This window comes from Podarcis bocagei, assembly GCF_964188305.1.
Source record: "Podarcis bocagei genome assembly, chromosome: 3".
Taxonomy (NCBI): Eukaryota; Metazoa; Chordata; class Lepidosauria; order Squamata; family Lacertidae; genus Podarcis; species Podarcis bocagei.
Window position 1 is genome coordinate 92,664,919 of NC_138127.1, and position 21,338 is coordinate 92,686,256.

At 50.8% G+C, this 21,338-nt stretch overlaps 1 protein-coding gene across 6 annotated transcripts in view; it reads left to right on the forward strand.

The window, feature by feature from the left end:
* Positions 1-21,338, forward strand: part of ANAPC1 (anaphase promoting complex subunit 1) — a 63,751-nt gene that overhangs the window by 20,293 nt on the left and 22,120 nt on the right. For all 6 annotated transcript variants that reach the window (XM_081188350.1, XM_081188347.1, XM_081188348.1 and 3 more), the window contains exons 21-30: positions 1,246-1,394; positions 2,390-2,468; positions 2,959-2,995; positions 11,420-11,490; positions 13,558-13,736; positions 14,275-14,501; positions 16,498-16,616; positions 17,391-17,662; positions 18,881-19,115; positions 19,832-19,923. In XM_081188350.1, the coding sequence (XP_081044476.1) occupies positions 1,246-1,394; positions 2,390-2,468; positions 2,959-2,995; positions 11,420-11,490; positions 13,558-13,736; positions 14,275-14,501; positions 16,498-16,616; positions 17,391-17,662; positions 18,881-19,115; positions 19,832-19,923 (1,460 nt within the window). The remainder of the gene's footprint in view (positions 1-1,245; positions 1,395-2,389; positions 2,469-2,958; positions 2,996-11,419; positions 11,491-13,557; positions 13,737-14,274; positions 14,502-16,497; positions 16,617-17,390; positions 17,663-18,880; positions 19,116-19,831; positions 19,924-21,338) is intronic.

Below are 21,338 nucleotides of genomic sequence, written 5' to 3' on the forward strand. Positions count from 1 at the left end.
TTAGTGTTGGGAAACTGCCAGGGAGATATTGTCCATCATGGCCCCAAGCCAGCTGCCGGACGTCCATCGATCTCCCGTAGACAGGCAGATCCAGCAGTTAGCGACACGAAGTCGGTCTGGAAATAGATTGCCACATTCCAGAGCTTGTGCACACTGTTCTTTATCAGCAGAAACACAGGCAGAAAGCTGCACCGCAGAAGAGCATATTTTACAGACTTTATTTAGCGTTGAACAGAACAAAGAAAGACATGACCGTTCTGTGTCAGCGTCTCTGACCAACTGAAATCGAAAGGAACAGTAAGCATAAACATCCTGTGAACAGGACATGCGCAGACTCTGTTACTTACAAAGCCTGCTCCCTTTTAAGGTGGAACGGAAATATCCTAACACTTAGGACTTACTTGGGTTTGGTTTCCTTTGGCCCGAGGTCACTGGTGTTTTAGTTTGCCAATATGCAGGCTGGAACATAGCTCAGGGATGGGGAACCTGTGACCCTCCAGATGTTATAATTGTACCCCAACTCCTATCAACCCCATGCAGCCTAGCCAGTGGCCAGAGATAGTTGGCACCATAATCTATGTACGGGGAACATGGTGAGTTCTGGATGCTTTAGACTACAACTCCCTTGATTATTAGCCTTGCTGTCTGGGGCTGATGGGAGTTGAAGTAGAACATCTGGAAAGCACTGGTCCCCCATCTCAGCTACATCTTGAGGGCATGGGACCCCAAGTTCCCCAGCTCTGGCGAAGGAGGTTGTTAGCTCTATATGAATGATTTAAAGCTGGTCTGATAGCATTAATCCTATACGGGTGGCGCTGTGATCTAAACCACTGAGCCTCTTGGGCTCGCCAATCAGAAGGTCGGCAGTTTGAATCCCTGTGACTGAGTGAGCTCCCGTTGCTCTGTCCCAGCTCATGCCAACCTAGCAGTTCGAAAGCACGCCAGTGCAAGTAGATAAATAGGTACCATTGTGGCGGGAAGGTAAACGGTGTTTCCGTGCGCTCTAGTTTCCGTCATGATGTCCCGTTGCGCCAGAAGCAGTTTAGTCATGCTGGTCACGTGACCCAGAAAGCTGTCTGTGGACAAATGCTGGCTCCCTCGGCCTGAAAGTGAGATGAGCGCTGCAACCCCATAGTCGCCTTTGACTGGACTTAACCGTCCAGGGGTCCTTTACCTTCTTCTTTTTTAGAACCACCTCCGTATTATTAAAATGGCACACCTGACCTGATACTTTGTATGATTCAGCCCAAACAGGTTTCATGCATCACCCTTCCTTTTTTTCGGCTGAACCTCCGAGCATCTTCCAGTGGCTGAGTTCCTGCTTGAAGGGAGACAGTGTGCCACCCTACCCTTACTTGCCTGGAATCTGCGAAAGGAGCAAGCTGGTGGTGCTGGTATGTGCAGACAAGGCTTGCAGAACTGGCACTGCAAATAGGTGTCGGCATGCTTCGGTCCATGTTGTTGTTACTTATTAAATTTGTATACCACCCTATACCCGTAGGTCTAAGGGCGGTTCACAACACAAGGTTACAATATAAAGGCCAAAAATAATTAAAACAATTAACAATACTAATGTGTACAAACTAATAAAAACTCCCACACTTCCTAACAAAAACCCCATACCAACTCCCCCCCAGCCTACAAATGCAAAAATGAAAATTAACATATAGCATTTAAAAACAATTTAAAGCAACAGCTTTTAAAAAAATCTAACAGTAGTGGCCTTTAGCTAGTACAGGGGTCAGCAAACTTTTTCAGCAGGGGGCCAGTCCACTGTCCCTCCGACCTTGTGGGGGCCCGGATTATATGGGGGGGGGGGGTTAACAAATTCCTATGCCCCACAAATAACCCAGAGATGCATTTTAAACAAAAGGACACATTCTACTCATGTAAAAACACGCTGATTCCTGGACCGTCCGCGGGCCGGATTGAGAAGGCGATTGGGCCAGATCCGGCCCCCAGGCCTTAGTTTGCCTACCCATGAGCTAGTACGTATATTAGAATACAGGTCTCCCTGCAGAGAATTGCATTACCTATACCCAATTCTGTACAGTTTGTATACTGAAGCCAACAATGAGCTGCACTCCTAGCATTTCACATTCTTAGCAAAATCGTTGACTTTTTCAGCACAAAATCTTTACAGCAACTTATAACTTCACTCTTTATCTTCATCTTACGTTGCTCACCCCCTTACTCTAAATCAAGGGTGAGGAATCCCTATTATCCCAAGGGTCACATTCTTTGATGGGCAGCTGGGCAGGCAGGGTGCAAGACAATAGTAAGGGAGCCAGAGGCAAAAATTGCCCAGCGCAGTGGATGTGACTCTTAGATTTGTACAAGATGAATCTACTGGATCTTTTGTAAAAGTGAATTTCTTTCTCCTGAGCAGAGTGTTGTGCTGTACATCCTCGGCGATGAAAAAGCAGTTTTAAATGAGGCCTCCAACTATTTGTCCAGGATTACTACAGGTAATACGTTTTTTGAGGCCCTCCAGTGCCCATAGGGATGTTCATTTTGTTTTGCTTGCTTTATTTACATCATTTGTATCCCCGTACTTTCAACTTATGTTTCTTAAGTACCCAGGTGGCTTGCAGAGCTGTAAGAAACAAAAAGTGCAATTTACTACTACTACTACTAATTTTGAAAAAGAACAAATTGTACAAATTAAGAGCAGCAAACTAAAGCAGTGACAGCTCCCTTAAGCAGAGTCAAACCAAACCATTCATAAGCTGCTTACTTTAGCAGTTCTTAAAAGCCCATGGAAACAGGTGTGGTTTTGCCTGGTGCTGAAATGACAGCAACACGTTCTCCACATGGGCCTCCTGAGAGAGGGCATTCCAAAGGAGAAGAGCCACCACAGAAAAGTCTCCCTACCCTGTTTTTTTGCTGCTTGTTTTAATCTTCTCAATCAAAGGTAAGAGCGGTGCCTTTTCATTCTCTCTCCTTTCTTTTTCTTAGGGCAGCGAAAGCAGCAAACTGAGCTGGAGGAACCTCGGTATGTTAATTAGTGAACGCCGTAACGTTCCACTTGGGAGCTATCGTATTTTCCCGTGTGTCAGGGGTTTAGGTGCAGAGGCACGGGCAAGGGAGGAAACAGAGAGCGAAGGGGAGGAGACAGAGGAAAGGATGAGTGATGACGACGACCCGAGATCTCCCAGTCTTTCCAGTGAATCAGAGGATTCACAGAAAGGAGCACCAGTGGCCAGGGCAAGGGGGGCGTCTAGGGAGGCACCCCAGGAAGATAGAGCCAGAGGAGACTCAGGGGGGAGCAGCTGGAAATCGGGACCAGCGTCACCGCCAGGAAGCAGGGAAGAGGAAAGGAGCCAGGAGGGAAGCGCTGGCAGCTCACCACAGGAGGGAGGGCAGGAGTCAGGAGTGGCCACACCTCCATCGGGGAGCGAAGAAACGGTTAAGAGGAAAGTGGAAGGTTGGGCGCGCGCGCCAAGTTCAAATGCAGAGGAAGGCGGCGCAGTGAGCAGCCCCGAAAGGGAACCGGGTCCTAAAGCCCGGCGCAAGGAGGCAGAAGGGTCTGGGTCAGCGTCAGAAGAATCCCGGAAGGAAGAAGCCCCGGGGGGTAGAGGGACCCAGAGGAGGACAGTCAGGAGGAAAAGGTGGAGCAAGGCTAGGATATTAAGTTGGTGCGCACGGGGCGGAGACTCAGACGGAGCCTCGCCGATCTAGCTAGTAGACGTAGAGTTGCAGACAGCAGCGTGAGAATGGAAACTGTAATTCAATAAAGACTTTTACTTAATGACCGCTGGCTAGCGTGATCCTCTGTGAGCTAGGATCTTGAAGCAGCTCTGACAGTAGGCTCCGTCTCCACATTGTGGGCATCTGCAGCCTCGAGGAGAGGAGAGAAACAGGCGCCCACTAGCGAGCTCACGAACGGCAGGAGACATGACGGCTGAGCAGCAGATAGAGGACCTCAGAAAAGCAGTGGCACAACTGAACGCCGAGGTTCTCGCATCCAGGAAGAGAGAGGACGAGGCAGCTGCCGCCTGCAGGGATCTCCAGGTCAGGTTAGACGTACTGGCAAAGCAACCACCCCGGCAGGAGGGAATTGGGTTGGCGAGACGGACAGGCGGGCTGCTCTCTCACTTCGATGGGAACCTGCAACAGTATCCCAACTTTAGAGCCGACGTACTGTGCGCACTGCAACTGTTGCATAAAGACTTTAGAGATGAACAGGAGAGAGTGGGGTTCATCATGTCCCATCTGCATGGGGAGGCGAAAGCATGGTTGCGCAATTTATGGAGAGATAACGATCCGGCGCTCCAGAATGCGGATGCCTTTATTAAAGCGATGGATGGGTGTTTCTTATCAAGTATTGACATTGATCTTGCACGGAAGGAGGTGCATGGGCTGAGACAAGGGAGGGCCAGCGTCAGACAGTATCATGCACGCTTTTTCGCCTTGGTCAGCGCCCTGGAATGGGACAGAGATTCGGCTCCTGTAAGAGACCTCTTTTGGGAGGGACTGCACAACTCGATTAAAGATGAGATAGCGAGGGGGGAGAGACCCCGAACCACCCAGGAGGTCGTTCAGAGGGCACTGGCCGTGGGGGTGAGGCTGGAAGGACGTCCGTGGAGCAAGGACGAAGGACGTGGAGGGCGCGAACCAGCCGGGGGCCCCTCCTTCTTTCCCAGAGAAGCAGCGCGAACGCAATCCACGCCTCCGCCAGGAGGAGGAGCCGAACCTATGGAGGTTGGAGGTGCAAGGGCTCAGTCAGCAACCAGAGCCCTAGCACCGGCAGCAGTGAAGGCGAAGCCTCCTAGAGGGACCAGGAAGTGTTACGTCTGTGAGCAGCCAGGGCATATGGCGAAAGAGTGTCCCCAGAGGCCCCACAAGCTTACTGCAGCCTCAGCAATGGTGACTGCAGCAACGCAGCAGGGAGGACCACAGCAGGGAAACGACAATGTCTGGCTGGAGGAAGAGGCACTGGGGCCCAGCCAGACGTGTTAGTGACGCAGTCCCCAGAAATTTTACAGCCAGTGAACCCCCTCCCGCCCAAACCAGTAGTGAGGCTCACAGCATCTCTCCAGCTGCCCAATGGAATCACCATGGACGTGCCAATCACCATCGACTCCGGCAGCAACGCGGACTTTATAGGGCAGGAATTTGTCGACAGGCACGCTGTGCAGTTGCTGCCGGCCACACTGCCCCTGCAGGTTGTCACGGTGGATGGCAGGGAGCTGCTAGGGGGGCAAGTGGTGAAGCAGACGCCACCAATGGTGATGCGACTTGGGAATCACAGGGAAGTCATCAGCTTCAACGTCACTCAACTGTCTGACACGCCCATTGTATTGGGTATGAGTTGGCTGGACAAGCACAGCCCAACGATGGCTTGGTTCCAGAGGCAGCTGGTCTTCGGTTCTTCCTTTTGTGCTGAACACTGCATCGTACCCAGGCAGGAAGGAGAGGACGAGGAGTCACAGCTGCTGCTAGGCACGCTGCAAGCGATTCCCCACAAGTACGCAGAATTTCTGGAAGTTTTCTGCGAGAAGGAGGCGGACAGGCTACCCCCTCACAGACCATATGACTGCAAAATTGACCTGCTGCCGGGGGCGGCGCTGCCTAAAGGGAAGCTGTATTCCATGTCTGAGGACGAACTGCAGGAACTCAAAGACTTCATCGATCATAATTTGGAGCGCGGTTTCATCCGGGAGTCTAAGGCAGTGGGGGGCAGTCCTGTATTCTTTGTTAAGAAGCGAGACACGCCCCAAAAAAGACTCGTAGTGGATTACAGGATTTTGAACAGTGTGACCAAGCCGTCGGACTTCCCCATGCCCCGCATCGACGACCTCCTGGCGAAGGTACGGAAAGGAAAGGTGTTCACCAAGTTGGACCTGCGGGGGGCGTACAACCTCATTCGCATGCGGGAAGGTGATGAGTGGAAGACAGCCATGTTCACGCCACTGGGTACCTACGAATACAGAGTTATGCCTTTTGGACTACAAAATGGCGCTCACGTTTTTCAAGCATTTATGCATCACGTGTTGGCGGGACTTCTCTACAAGACGTGCGTCTGTTTCTTGGATGACATCCTGATCTTTTCGGAGTCGCAGCAAGAACATGACAAGCACGTCAAGGAAGTGCTGGGCAGGCTACAGCAACACAGGCTCTACGCCAAGCTGGAGAAGTGCCAATTTGACGTGCCGGAGGTGGATTTTCTGGGCTACAAGCTGTCTGCCAAAGGGCTCGCCATGGACAGCGCCAAGGTTCGAGCGGTGTTGGATTGGAAGAGCCCACGCAACCGGAAGGAGGTCCAACGGTTTGTCGGCTTTGCGAACTTCTATCGCAAGTTTATCAAGGGCTTCGCGATGCAGACGGCGGCCATCACTGACACCCTTAGCTCCAAGAAGAAGAAGTTCATCTGGACAGAGCAGGCGGAGCAGTCCTTTCAGGCCCTCAAGCGTCTCTTCGCGTCGGAAGAGCAGCTGCTTCATGTCAACCCCAGCATGCCGATGAGGGTGGAGACAGACGCTTCGGACAGAGCAGTGGGGGCGGTCCTGCTGCAGAAAGACCCGCAGGGCGTGTGGCGGCCGGGAGCGTTTTACTCCAGGAAGCTCAGCAAGTCCGAGCAGAACTACACCATATGGGACAGGGAGTTGCTGGCCATTCATGCAGCGTTCAAGGCGTGGAGGCACTTTCTGATCGGCGCCAAGCACACGGTGCGGGTTTGCACGGACCACAAGAATCTGGAACACTGGCGCACGGCACAGTTCCTGAACCAGAGGCAGATACGTTGGGCTGAGTTCTTTGCGGACTTCGACTTCCGAATAGAGTATGTCCCGGGGGACACCAACATCATGGCAGACGCTCTCTCCCGCAAGCCACAGTATCTGGAGGACGCAACACCAGCGGCCGCCATGCACATCTTTGCACCGACAGTGTGGGCGTGCGCCGCGGCGACCGTGGACCTAGAGGCGGTGCGGCGAGCGTTGCAGGGGGACTCTTTCGCACAAACGAAGATGGCAGAGGTGCGAGGGGGCAAGGCAGCGGCCGACGGTTTCCAGCTACGAGATGGCTTGCTCATCCGTAAAGGGGCCATCTACGTGCCGGGTGACGAACTTCGAGCCAAGGTGCTACAGCAGCTGCACGACGCACCCACGGCCGGGCACTTTGGCAAGGAGAAGACGGTGGAATTAGTAGCCAGGGATTTCTGGTGGCCTGGAATGAGAGGGGAGGTCGCAGACTACGTAGCGAGGTGTGACACCTGCCAGAGGGCAAAGCCGGTGCACAAACCGCCGGCTGGACTGTTGGAGCCGCTGCAAACTCCGGTCGAACCTTGGGAAAGGGTGGCTCTGGACTTTGTCACGGATCTGCCCAGCTCAAGGGGCAAGACGGCAGTGTTGGTGGTGGTGGACCTGTTCTCCAAGATGGCGCATTTCATTCCGTGTGCTAAGGTGGCCACGGCGGAGCAAACCGCCAAACTGTTCATAGACCACGTGTTCAAGGTTCACGGTCTGCCACGGTCTATTCTGTCCGACCGCGGGCGGCAGTTCATCTCGAACTTCTGGCAGAAACTGATGGGCTTCCTAAACGTCAAAATCAATCTGGCGTCGGCGAGACACCCGCAGACCAACGGGCAAGCGGAGCGAGCCAATGCCATCATGCAGCAGTACCTGAGATGTTATGCAAACCAACAGCCTGCGACGTGGGTGGATTACCTGCCGCTTGCAGAGTTTGCCTACAACAACACGAAGCACGTATCCACGGGCGTCACGCCGTTCTTCGCCAACAACGGGCGGCACCCTAGAACCTTTCCGGGACTGGAATGCAGGGGAGAAGGGGAGCCGCAGTCAGCAGATGCGTTCGCGTCGGAGCTGCAGGAAGTCCACGATCAGCTGCGGCGCCACCTGGAGCTGGCTAAACACGCATACAAGGTACAAGCGGACAAACACAGGAGGGTTGGCGAAGAGCTCCACGTGGGAGACTGGGTCTGGTTAGCAGCCCACGCAGTGCCGGCCAGGTCGTTGGCCAAGAAGAAACTAGGGCATAAACAACTGGGGCCCTACCAAGTCGAAGAGCAGGTCAACCCGGTGGCTTTCAGGCTGGCGCTTCCGGAGGGTTCCAGAATGCATCCGGTGTTCCACAGATCGGTGCTCACTCCCTACAAGGCACCGCACAGGTTCCAGGAACCCGGAACGGCGCCGAGTCCGCTCAGAGAAGGAACGGGGCACACGGGAGTGGCACAGGAGGAGCGCATCAACGAAGTCACGGAGATTTTGGACTCCAGATGGGGGGAAGAGGGAGTAGAATACTTTCTCGCCAGGGAGGGCACCCCGGCCAGTGCGAACAGCTGGGTGCCGGGCTACGCTTTAGACGAACCTCTGCTCAAAGACGAGTTTCATGCCCTCTTCCCACATAGACCTATGCCAGCAGACTTTTTCGACGACTGGCTTTTCACGCCCACGCTTTCGGACAGCACGTTCAGGGGGTTCGACTCGGACGAGGAACCAACACGAGACGTCCGTTCCCCGGAGGGGTCACCCTCGGGATCTGTCTCAGAACCCTCGTATTGGTGGGACGATAGGCCGGAGGAGCAGTTCCGCAGGAAGTGGCTGGACTGTTCCGGCCGAGCAACGCCGCCTGGAGGAAGTGCGGGAGAGACGGACATGGACATTTTCGGGGACGACCCTGGTTTCGAGCACGGCGGCACAGAGATGGAAGAGGAGGTGACTGTCGTCAACGAGAGCAGAGAGGAAGACCTGGAAGAGTTCCGCTGGAGGCCTGCCACGGGAAGCGACCGATATCCGACGTTCGTCCCTTTGCAACAGCAGCCCCCAGCTCCAGCACCGGAAGGAGGAGAGGGGGGACTGGGGGGCTTCGAGGGGGGGATGGATGTCAGGGGTTTAGGTGCAGAGGCACGGGCAAGGGAGGAAACAGAGAGCGAAGGGGAGGAGACAGAGGAAAGGATGAGTGATGACGACGACCCGAGATCTCCCAGTCTTTCCAGTGAATCAGAGGATTCACAGAAAGGAGCACCAGTGGCCAGGGCAAGGGGGGCGTCTAGGGAGGCACCCCAGGAAGATAGAGCCAGAGGAGACTCAGGGGGGAGCAGCTGGAAATCGGGACCAGCGTCACCGCCAGGAAGCAGGGAAGAGGAAAGGAGCCAGGAGGGAAGCGCTGGCAGCTCACCACAGGAGGGAGGGCAGGAGTCAGGAGTGGCCACACCTCCATCGGGGAGCGAAGAAACGGTTAAGAGGAAAGTGGAAGGTTGGGCGCGCGCGCCAAGTTCAAATGCAGAGGAAGGCGGCGCAGTGAGCAGCCCCGAAAGGGAACCGGGTCCTAAAGCCCGGCGCAAGGAGGCAGAAGGGTCTGGGTCAGCGTCAGAAGAATCCCGGAAGGAAGAAGCCCCGGGGGGTAGAGGGACCCAGAGGAGGACAGTCAGGAGGAAAAGGTGGAGCAAGGCTAGGATATTAAGTTGGTGCGCACGGGGCGGAGACTCAGACGGAGCCTCGCCGATCTAGCTAGTAGACGTAGAGTTGCAGACAGCAGCGTGAGAATGGAAACTGTAATTCAATAAAGACTTTTACTTAATGACCGCTGGCTAGCGTGATCCTCTGTGAGCTAGGATCTTGAAGCAGCTCTGACACCGTGTATGACAAACCTCCTATTTTTAGGGACTCAAAATTCAGAAAATGGGGGGAGATTGCCCAGAGTTGTTGAGCTTTTCTTGGGTGGGGGGTGCCTAAAAACGCTCACCAAAATGCCCATCGCTCACCCCAGTTTTTCAGAATTATTTAAACGTAAAAAAACCCCTCGTCTTATACACGGAAAAGTACGGTATTTTGGTGCTCGCCCTTGCTTGCTATCTCCTCCCTGAGCAATATGAAAACTACTCTTGGTTTATGGCAGGCATAGGCAAACTTCGGCCTTCCAGGTGTTTGGGACTACAATTCCCATCATTCCTGACCCACTGGTCCTGTTAGCTAGGGATGATGGGAATTGTAGTCCCAAACATCTGGAGGGCCGGAGTTTGCCTATGCCTGGTTTATGGGTTCTGCTCAATTCCTGCCCTTGGGAAAGTCTTATTTTCCCCCAAAGGACCTCTAAACTATTGATCTCTTTCCTCCGCCTCTTTCCTTGGCTCTTTATGGTCAATTTCCTGAATTGCCTTAGTTTTTCAGGGAATCTTTCCCTAAGAGCCAGATGGAAGGAGGAGGAGATAAGAGGCCTGGGCCACACCAGCGAGAGAAAGACCCTGTTGTGTTGCAGGAGGTGCATTCTGATCTCCCCAGGCCCCACCCCTGCTGCTTCCTTCCTTTCAGGCAGTAGAGGTGCCAAGGCTCAAAATCTGTCTGGAAACCGTGGCCACTCACTGTGGAACAACGTACGGGCTCGGAGGAGCAGGAGAGGACAACAGTCATGTCCCCTTCCTCTTATGTGAGGAATATTTTTCAACAGGAGGGCCACGTTCCTCCATGAGGAACTTTCTGGAAGAAAATGGTATTCTTGTAGTGAGTGGGGCCGGAGGCAAAAGTGGGCAGGGCAATGGACAGAGGCGCCAAGTTCTGCCCAACAGTGGCGGGGAGGGCGAAGGCTTTCACACGTGTCAGGAGGAGGCTATGAGGCCTGCCAAGAACCACTGCTGCTGCAGTGAAGCTTGGCAAGGCCCAGCCACTCAAGTTTGGGGAGGCTCAGTCCCATGCCAGCATACTTTTTGGGGGGTGCTTAGGTGTCCCCTGTCAGGAGTTCAGCCTACACTCGAGTAGGACCCTGGTAGAGACACATGCCCAACTGCCATGTTCTCTCCCTCCTGGTCAATCGTTCGGGAGCTTCAAAAGCTTTCTTCAGCCCGAACATCACAGCAACCAATGCCAGCAGACATTGGCACACTTAGGGATCCGCAGAGCCTTTGCAGCTTGCGTAACAGGCCTCAGCAACTCAGCATTTTGGCTAATCTACTTTATTTACATATAAACACAGACGGAGCACTGCAACATGGCTCCCTCTCTCTCTAGCATCAAAGAGAAAAAGAACAAAGGACAATAGTCCCGCTTCACGGAACACAGTAACTCAGACATCCTGTCTCTGTCACTTCCCACTCTGTGGAGTCAAAACATACACCGTCATGTGATAGACAACAATCCCATGACTGCAATCATGGAGCAGGAATTCTAACACCAATGGCAATGGATAGAGGTGGCACCTATGGCAATGGATGTGAAACTCACACCCCTCTCTGTCCAGGCAAGCAAGATGCATTGTCACAGTTGAAGGATACATTCCAGCCAGGCAGAAGTAGTTGAGGAGGACATGGAGCGGGGCTGGTGAGGTTGGGGTGGCCTAGGGAGAATCACCAGGGACAGGTGGAGAGGCATGGAAGCCCCTTTTTGGCTCCTGGGCTTCAGGTCTTTCTGCAAGAGCAACCGCAGCGCATTACATTCCTCTTGCTTTTCCCATTGTTGTGCAGATGCAGTTTTCGGCACAGCACATCTGCTTCCAGTCTTGCGGAAAAGCTGGTTGTCTGGATGACGAATGTAGGTAAGGAGATCTTCCAACTTTATGGCAGGAATTTATTTATTTTATTTATTTAAAGTATTTATAAATCACCTGAAGGTCCGAGGGTGGAAAAATACGTACGCTCCAAACCAAAAATTAAGCACTAAAAATACAACTTGTGTTTGGTTTTTGTGGGCGTTCTGTGTGCATAGAAATAAAGGCTAGCAACTTCGCTTTTGAAAGCAGAATCTAGAGACGTGTCTTCTTTTTTCCAGAGCAGAAAGCAGTCTGAAAGTTGGGCCGCTGCTTGTGTGTGTGCACATACCGCTGTTGTCTCTGGCCAAAGATGTTTCATAGGCTTTTATCATTTCAAAAGCCTGAAAAGTGTTTACGGCCAGATGTAACAGTGAGGAAAAAGAAATACGAATGTGCACCATGGGAAGCAGTGTTTCACTTAGAATACTCTCTTAAAAACCATTGTTTGTCTTCATCCTGAAGGATTCTAATGCCATGGACCTGTACCTACTGTGTGTAGGGGGCAGAGATCACCGGCCTGCTAAGGCTGGTTTGGGGAAGCCACTTCCACCCTATGGGTTGATAATAGAGGGGCTTCATAGGAACATTCAGGAATCTAAAGTGTGTCCAATCATTCCTTTGCTGAAGCAAGGCAAGTTGTACTATTGGCAAAACCTATTTGGTGTTTCACAACTTTCCGACTAGTTGCAGGACCTTAGCCAGACCTAGCAGAGTAAATGCAGAATTCACGAAAGCAATTGGCAGCTTGGCTCAAACAGGATGGACGAAGCAGGAACCAGGAACTTGTAGTTAGGTGTTTATTACATACAGTGGACTATTTACAGGAACAGAACAGAACACAGATCTTTGACTAACTCTCTCATACACGACTCACAACTCTCAACCTCCAACTCCTACACTGACACTCGTACCAGTTAGTAGGCCATTAATCATTATTCCCGTGAGAGAGGTGACCAATCATGGAGCTGTCTCCATGCCTCTGTATCACCAAGCAGACTTACTCTTCCACATTGCCTTGGCTGTCTGCCAAACCCTAATTGACTCTGTGTGAGTAGCTGCACGTATTCAGATTCCCAACATGTACTCCCTCCTGCCCATCAGCTTCTCAAGGAGGTATAACTGTTCGCGGTCCATGGAAACTGCTTCTCCCTCTCAGCACTACCCTTGATCCTTCCCAAACCCTACTGTTTCAGAGACTTAAGGAACAGTATGTGCCGCTTGCAAAGCACTTTCCAACAGCTCCCCATGTTGCATTTTGAAGTCCATACAATTGGGACTTTGAAGCATAGTATCACCTGATTCTCTGATGTCAGGTGATTGAAACCTGTCATATTTGATTCACCGGGGCCAAGGGAGATTAAGATCTGGCTTGCTAACCAGAAAAGGTTTCCCCACCCCTGTCCTACAGGGTATGTTTGCATCTCTGCTTTTGTGCCTACAGGCATTAATGTCTATATATATTCAGGGACGCAGGTGGCGCTGTGGGTTAAACCACAGAGCCTAGGACTTGCTGATCAGAAGGTCGGCGGTTCAAATCCCCGTGACGGGGTGAGCTCCCGTTGCTCGGTCCCAGCTCCTGCCAACCTAGCAGTTAGAAAGCACGTCAAAGTGCAAGTAGATAAATAGGAACCGCTCCGGCGGGAAGGTAAACGGCGTTTCCGTGCGCTGCTCTGGTTCATCAGAAGCGGCTTAGTCATGCTGGCCACATGACCAGGAAGCTGTCTGCGGACAAACGCCGGCTCCCTCAGCCCATAGAGCGAGATGAGCGCCACAACCCCAGAGTCGGTCACGACTGGACCTAATGGTCAGGGGTACCTTTACCTTTACCTTTATATTCAGGGAAGTTTTTAATGTGTGACATTTTAGTGTATTTTTTATCTCTGTGGAAGCCGCCCAGAGTGGCTGGGGAAACTCAGCCAGATGGGCGGGGTACAAATAATAAATTATTATTATTATTATTATTATTATTATTATTATTATTATTATTATTATTATTATTATTTGGACTTAAGATGGGTTCGTAGAAATTAGCATGCAAAATAACCCCAAGGTTTGTTTTCTTTATAATATTAGGATTCACCTTAAGAGATCTGGAGTCTTTGCCATTTGGAGTTGCTCTTCCTATCAGAGATGCAATATATCACTGCCGGCAGCAGCCTGCCTCTGACTGGCCAGAATCAGTCTGTCTTCTGATTGGCCGTCAGGATCTTTCCAAACAGGCGTGCGAGGGAAACTTGCCAAAGTGTAAAGCTGTAAGTACCATAATAGAAGTATCTTCCAGAGAAAAGTTGGGAAGATTCCTTCAAATAGTTCCTGAGATTTAAAGCCTGTGCTTGGCTTTCCATTTATTTAAATTAAAGGGAAAGAGCATTTCTAGTTTTACCAGTGATGCCTTTTTATGTAAAAAGGGGGAAATTCGAATGTTTGGGTTTGCATCTTCCATGCATTTGTCAAATCCCCCTTTAAAGCCTTCCAAGTTGGTCATCTTCACTATGTCTTGTGGTAGAAAATTGCATAGGTTAACTATGCTTTGTGTGATGAAGTGTTTCTATCTTTAATCTCCTACCATTCATCTTCATTGGCTGACCCCGGGTTTTAGTATTTTGAGAAGGAGAGGAATGCTTTCCTCTGTGATCTTTCTCCACACTGTGCATAACCTTATGTACCTCTGTTACATTTCTCGCCTCCAGTACTCATTTTTTTCCTTAAATATATAGCCTCAAACATTCCAACCTTTCCCCACTGAAAATACAATTTCTCCCTCTCTCTCTCTCTCTCTCTCTCCAAAAGTCTGACACCCAGGTGCTCTCCTCCGAACTGCCCTCAACAGCCGAGTCAGAAGAGGAGGACGACGGAATGAATGATATGAACCAGGAAGTGATGTCACTAATATGGAGTGAAGACCTGCGAGTGCAAGAGGTGCGCAGACTTCTGCAGAGTGCTCACCCTGTCCGTGTCAATGTAGTTCAGATGCCAGAAGTCAGTGACCACGAATATATAGAAGAAAAAGAAAACCGGTAAATTGTTGGCTTTCCTAGAAGCTTGTTTGTCGGAGTGTCATATTGTGTCACTGCAGAGATCCCCATGTTTGCCAGAGTCAGGCTTCCTAGCAGTGATTCCAAGCACTGGAAGTTCTTAAGGATGCTGGGATCAGCAATGGGAGTGGGCAGTCGGGAAGCTCAGTAGAAAGTTTCCTTACGAAAATGCTATGTTCTTTTGCAGGTTTGAGATTGAGGGCACTTTTAGACTGTCACTGTTTTTGAGTGGGATTCATAGAATCATAGAATTGTAGAGTTGGATAGTACCCAAAGGATTGTCTAGTTCACCCCCCCCCCCTGCAATGCAGGTCTCACAGGGCAAATTTAGGTTGCAAAATTGGTTCTTTGGGAGCTCTGGTGCAACAAACCCACAGATTGCCAAAGACTGGACTTTCTGTAGTAGGGAAAGTGACAGGGAAATACACTGTATAGCATTTGCCCTGATGCAACATCATCTAACCTACCCACAAAAAATCGTAAGGAATATGCAAAAAAAAGGGGGGGAACGCGGGTGGTGCTGTGGGTTAAACCACAGAGCCTAGGACTTGCCAATCAGAAGGTCAGCGGTTCGAATCCCCGCGACGGGGTGAGCTCCTGTTGCTCGGTCCCTGCTCCTGCCAACCTAGCATTTCGAAAGCATGTGCAAGTAGAAGGTAAACGGGAAGGTAAACAGCGTTGCCGTGCGCTGCTCTGGTTCGCCAGAAGCGGCTTAGTCATTCTGGCCACATGACCCAGAAGCTGTACGCCAGCTCCCTCGGCCAATAAAGTGGGATGAGCACCGCAACCCCAGAGTCGGTCACGAGTGGACCCAATGGTCAGGGGTCCCTTTACCTTTAACTTATGCATTCAATAGCAAATGTCATCTCCCTGCAAAGAAATTGGGATGGATCTTCAGTAAACATTGTTGCCTGGAAGCACCTTGGATGTCTCTGCGGCTTGACATGCCAAATCCCCTGCAGACCTGACAGTCTGGAAGAGCTCTAGGCACAGGCAATAGCTGTGGAAGCCTCCCCAGGCATAATCAAAACATAAAGAACACAGCTGGTTTGTTTGGAGGGGCGCTCTCTTGTCTTCTGCCCGAGTTCAGGTGCTTCCAAAAGAGAGGATGGAAAAAGAAACAGGGTCCATCTTGAGCCACAGACAAAGAATCCTAGACTTAAACTGATGACTTGCATAAGAGTGACTGGGCCATTGCAGACCAACCACCACAGACAAGTCCTTGCATCACTTCAAACTCTTTGTCTTTTTCAGTAGACTCCATCACACAATCTGCTGCCTGCCATAAAATGTTCACAAATAAAGTATGGAGAAATAAAAATTCATACGTTCATCTGTCTCCCTGTCCACAGATTCACAGGTTTCCTATCTGCTTTGCATATTTCTCATTGGTGGAATGTTTGATGCAGTGTTTTTTCTCTCTAAGAACTAAGGGTACAGTGGTACCTCGGGTTACATACACTTCAGGTTACATATGCTTCAGGTTACAGACTCTGCCAACCCAGAAATAGTGCTTCAGGTTAAGAAGTTTGCTTCAGGATGAGAACAGAAATCGTGCTCCGGCGGCACGGCAGCAGCAGGAGGCCCCATTAGCTAAAGTGGTGCTTCAGGTTAAGAACAGTTTCAGGTTAAGTACGGACCTCCAGAACGAATTAAGTACTTAACTGAGGTACCACTGTACTCTCATTTTCCTACTCATATTGAAATACTGCCCCTCAATGAGGCCAAACTTAGATTCACAAAATGTTTAGGGGTATGCGTACCTCCAGAAAAAAGCACTAGATGTATTCGGAACACCATGAGAAATGCTTTCTTTATTTGTATTTTATATTCCTACAGCTTTTTATTGCCTGTTTTAAAGTTGATTGTAACATAATTTGTTAACCCGTTGATATAAGTGTGTATGTGTGTGTGTGTGTGCTTAAAAAGGAATAATATTGTTGGTTGCATTCTTTTCTGTGTTTGATTTTCACCATAGGCTGCTGCAGTTGTGTCAGCGGACGATGGCTCTCCCTTTGGGAAGAGGAATGTTCACTCTGTACTCGTACCATCCAGTTCCAACAGAACCGTTGCCTATTCCCAAATTAAACCTGACAGGTGAGTTCCTGCAATACTTAGCATGATAACCCGATTTACCTGTGGGCTCACACACAGAGCACTGCCTGCTCTACAATGCTACCATTGTAGCATGAAATCCATGACACTCCTCTGGATTAGGGAGTGGGGGAATCTGAAGGAGGGAAGGAAATTTAGGGATAATTTGAGTCACAACAGGAACAAAAATTAGTAGCTCTTATAGCAAGTTTGTTCCTCGAAGGAGGGTTCGTTGGGCTACTAGCTGTGCTGGCTATGCTCTGCCTCCATGGCCAGAAGCAGCAATTGAACCAGGCCACTGTCATAATAATAAATAATAATAATAATTTTATTATTTATACTCCGCCCATCTGGCTGGGTTTCCCCAGCCACTCTGAGAGGCTTACAGCATATATAAAACACAAGTCAGTTTGATGTTTGCGCATAACTATACAGTGGTACCTCGGGTTACATACGCTTCAGATTACATACGCTTCAGGTTACAGACTCTGCTAACCCAGAAATATTACCTTGGGTTAAGAACTTTGCTTCAGGATAAGAACAGAAATCGTTCTCTGGCGGTGCGGCGGCAGCAGGAGGCCCCATTAGCTAAAGTGGTGCTTCAGGTTAAGAACAGCTTCAGGTTAAGAACAGACCTCCAGAATGAATTAAGTTCTTAACTTGAGGTACCACTGTAGTGACCCCAAAGCAGCTAACTATGCTTAGCCCTCCCAAGCAGAAAGGGGTTTTCTTCTACGGTTCTGATTCACATGCGGTTGGTCGTTCTGCACTCTGTAGGCCGGGCTCCTCCTAGGAATACCACAGTGGACCTCAACAGTGGGAACATAGATGTGCCTCCAAACATGGCTTGCTGGGCCAACTTCCACAATGGTGTTGCTGCTGGACTGAAGATCGCGCCTGCTTCTCAAATAGATTCTGCATGGATCGTCTACAACAAACCCAAAAATGCCGAACTAGCCAATGAATATGCAGGCTTCCTCATGGCCCTGGGTTTGAACGGCCACCTCACAAAGCTCGCCACACTCAACATCCATGACTACTTGACAAAGGTGAGACGCTTGACCCAAAGGCAAAGGGAAGACAACGTCACGATTTTTGTATTTCTGACTATAGTCAGGTGGCCATGCCAAACCATGGTTTCTGCTAATCGTAGTTTAGTACCCAGACATACAGGCAACCACAGTTCAAGCCTGCTTGTCTGCCTTTGTTTTCTGCTTGCCTGGCAGTTCTGCCTCCAGAGGCAGACCAGCAACTGTAACCATCATTACTGCATTGCAGCAAACCATGGTTTTATCAACGGTGGCTTCGCACTGGTGAAAAGCTTTTCTCCTTGTGCAAGGCAAGGCACTAGATCTTTGCCAGTTCCTCCCTAACCGCTGCAGTTCCCCACATCCCTAAAAAAAATTAGTCATGGGGGGCAAGGAAGGGCCCCCTCCAAACAATATGTGTTTGTTGTTTGTGTGTGGTGTATGTTAAAATAAATGAATCCTTTTTTAAAGAATATAATTTTTATTAAATTTTCTGTTTTACAATTTAGAATATTCATTTACACAACCTTAAAATATCAGTGACATTCCTTCTTCTCTTTCCATAGTTCATTTTACATAGCATAAATCCCTGCATATTTGATATAAACTAAACCATTCAGTATTCCATTATTACTTCCGTCAAAACTTATTTACACTGTTGAATTCATCTTAATGCTGCCTGCGTTTTCAAGTGTACACAATTCCCCCCATATATTCAGAAAACATTTCCTAATCTTCTTTAAACTAATGTTCTTCTTGTTCTCTTGTTCTATATGTTAGGTCCGCAAGCTTCGCATATTCCATCAGTTTAAGTTGCCATTCTTCTTTGGGACCGTGCTCGTTTTCCATTTTTGGGCTAACGAAACATGGGCCGCCGTAGTGGCATACATAAATAGCCGTTTTTGACACCTGGGAATTTCCATCTGAATTATCCCCAGCAAAAATAACTCTGGGTTTTTTTTGTTTGTTTTTTGGAAAGGTGCTTTTAAACATTTTTTCCAGTTCATTATAAATTATTTCCCAATACTCTTTTACCCTTTTACAGGTGTATCACATATGAAAGAACATACGTTTGACCTCATTGCAGCTCCAGCACTTATCTGATTAAGATGTAAAATAAAAGAATCCTGAAACATGGCCTTAGGCTTTTCATTTTGGGGTGCAGCTCATGAGTGTGCGTTTGTGCATTTGTTCCATTCAAAAAAGTCACCTGATGGATGCGTTTCTTTCTCCTGGCAGGGCCACGAAATGACGAGCATCGGGCTGCTGCTTGGGGTCTCAGCCGCCAAACTGGGCACCATGGACATGTCCATCACTCGCCTGCTCAGCATCCACATCCCTGCTCTTCTGCCACCGACTTCCACCGAACTGGATGTGCCTCACAATGTACAAGTGGCAGCCGTGATAGGGATTGGCTTGGTCTACCAAGGCACGGCTCACAGGCACACGGCCGAGGTTCTGCTGTCGGAAATAGGTAAAGCTCCAGAGAGGAAATCTCTTGGGGTGGCATCCGGGTCACAAATGTTTTGTGCAAGTAGCCAACACAGGTGCCCTCCAGATGTTACTGGACTTGCATCCACATCCCTGACCACTGGCCATGCTGGCTAAAGCTAAGTTGTAGTCCACAACATCTGGAGCGAGCGCTGTGTGGGCTTCCCTTCGCAAATGATTTCATGGAGACCTCCTTGCAGTTGTGCGAATTGGTAGATTTTATTTTTGCTGCCACAGGCTAAAACCTTTAAGGAAGCTGTCCAAATTGGCCCCTGATTTGTCCCTGATACAGTGGTACCTTGGGTTACATACATTTCTTACATACGCTTCAGGTTACAGACTCCACTAACCCAGAAATAGTACCTCGGGTTAAGAACTTTGCTTCGGGATAAGAACAGAAATTGTGTGGTGGTGGCACAGCGGTGGCAGGAGGCTCCATTAGCTAAAGTGGTGCTTCAGGTTAAGAACAGTTTTAGGTTAAGAACGGACCTCTGGAACTAAGTACTTAACCCAAGGTACCACTGTAATATGATATTGAGCAAAATACGGTGATCTAAGCTTTTCAGTACTAAAATTTAATATTTAACTAAGTAAAAATCAACTATTTTCTTTCTTTCTTTCTTTCTTTCTTTCTTTCTTTCTTTCTTTCTTTCTTTCTTTCTAGTTTTGACTTACTCTTGTTGTTGTTTTAAATTTAAGGGCGCCCCCCAGGCCCTGAAATGGAGTATTGCACCGACAGAGAGTCCTATTCGCTAGCTGCTGGCTTAGCTTTGGGCATGGTTTGCCTCGGGGTAAGTGTAGCTCTCTCTTTTGGGGAATGTGTGAGTGTGAGAGAGAGAGATGCTGGACTGTTTGCTAGATTTTCATCTGAATGCAGCACCTGTTTGTTTGCTGAGCGTGCTTCAGGCACCTTGGGCCGCAAACAAGTTTGTAGAACAGGATAGGGCTCGGCCCAGTATACCTTAAGGAGTGTCTCCACTCCCATTATCTGAAGAAGTGTGCATGCACACGAAAGCTCATACCAAGAACTAACTTACCGTATTTTTCGCTCCATAAGACGCACCGGCCCATAAGACGCACCTAGATTTTTGGGGGGGAAATAAAGGGGAAAAAATTTATTTCCCCCCCAGGTGCGCTGCGCTACACCAGGAGCTTGGGGTGTGCGGAGCTCAGCGCGCCCCAAGCTTCTGCGTGCCGGCAAGGTCTCCGCTAGCGTGGGAGAGCCGGGCGCCTCTCCCAGGGCTAGCGGACCCCTGCGCTAATCCAGAAGCTTGGGGCAGGCTGAGGTCAGCGCGCCCCAAGCTTCTGCGTGCCGGCAAGCAGTCCGCTAGCCCTGGGAGAGCCGCGGGGCTCTCCAAGGGCTAGCGGATCGCTGCGCTATACCAGGAGCTTGGGGCGTGCTGAGCTCAGCGCGCCCCAAGCTTCTAGGTGCGGGCAAGCAGTCCGCTGCCGCCCCAAGCCTCGCGCACCCGGCGGGAGGTCCCACCGGGTGCGCGAGGCTTGGGGCGGCAGCGGACTGCTTGCCCGCACCTAGAAGCAGCGCGCCCCAAGCTTCTAGGTGCGTGCAAGCAGTCCGCTGCCGCCCCAAGCCTCGCGCACCCGGCAGGAGGTCCCACCGGGTGCGCGAGGCTTGGGGCGGCAGCGGACTGCTTGCCCGCACCTAGAAGCTTGGGGCGTGCTGAGCTCAGCGCGCCCCAAGCTTCTAGGTGCGCGCAAGCAGTCCGCTAGCCTTGGGAGAGCCGCGGGGCTCTCCCAGGGCTAGCGGATCGCTGCGCTACACCAGGAGCTTGGGGCGTGCTGAGCTCAGCGCGCCCCAAGCTTCTGCGTGCGCGCAAGCAGTCCGCTAGTCTTGGGAGAGCCGCGGGGCTCTCCCAGGGCTAGCGGATCGCTGCGCTACACCAGGAGCTTGGGGCGTGCTGAGCTCAGCGCGCCCCAAGCTTCTGCGTGCGCGCAAGCAGTCCGCTAGTCTTGGGAGAGCCGCGGGGCTCTCCCAGGGCTAGCGGATCGCTGCGCTACACCAGGAGCTTGGGGCGTGCTGAGCTCAGCGCGCCCCAAGCTTCTAGGTGCGCGCAAGCAGTCCGCTGCCGCCCCAAGCCTCGCGCACCCGGTGGGACCTCCTGCCGGGTGCGCGAGGCTTGCAGACACTCGCCCGAAGCAGGGGGAGCCCTCCCGAGGGCTCCCCGTGCATCGGGCGACAGGCTGCCGC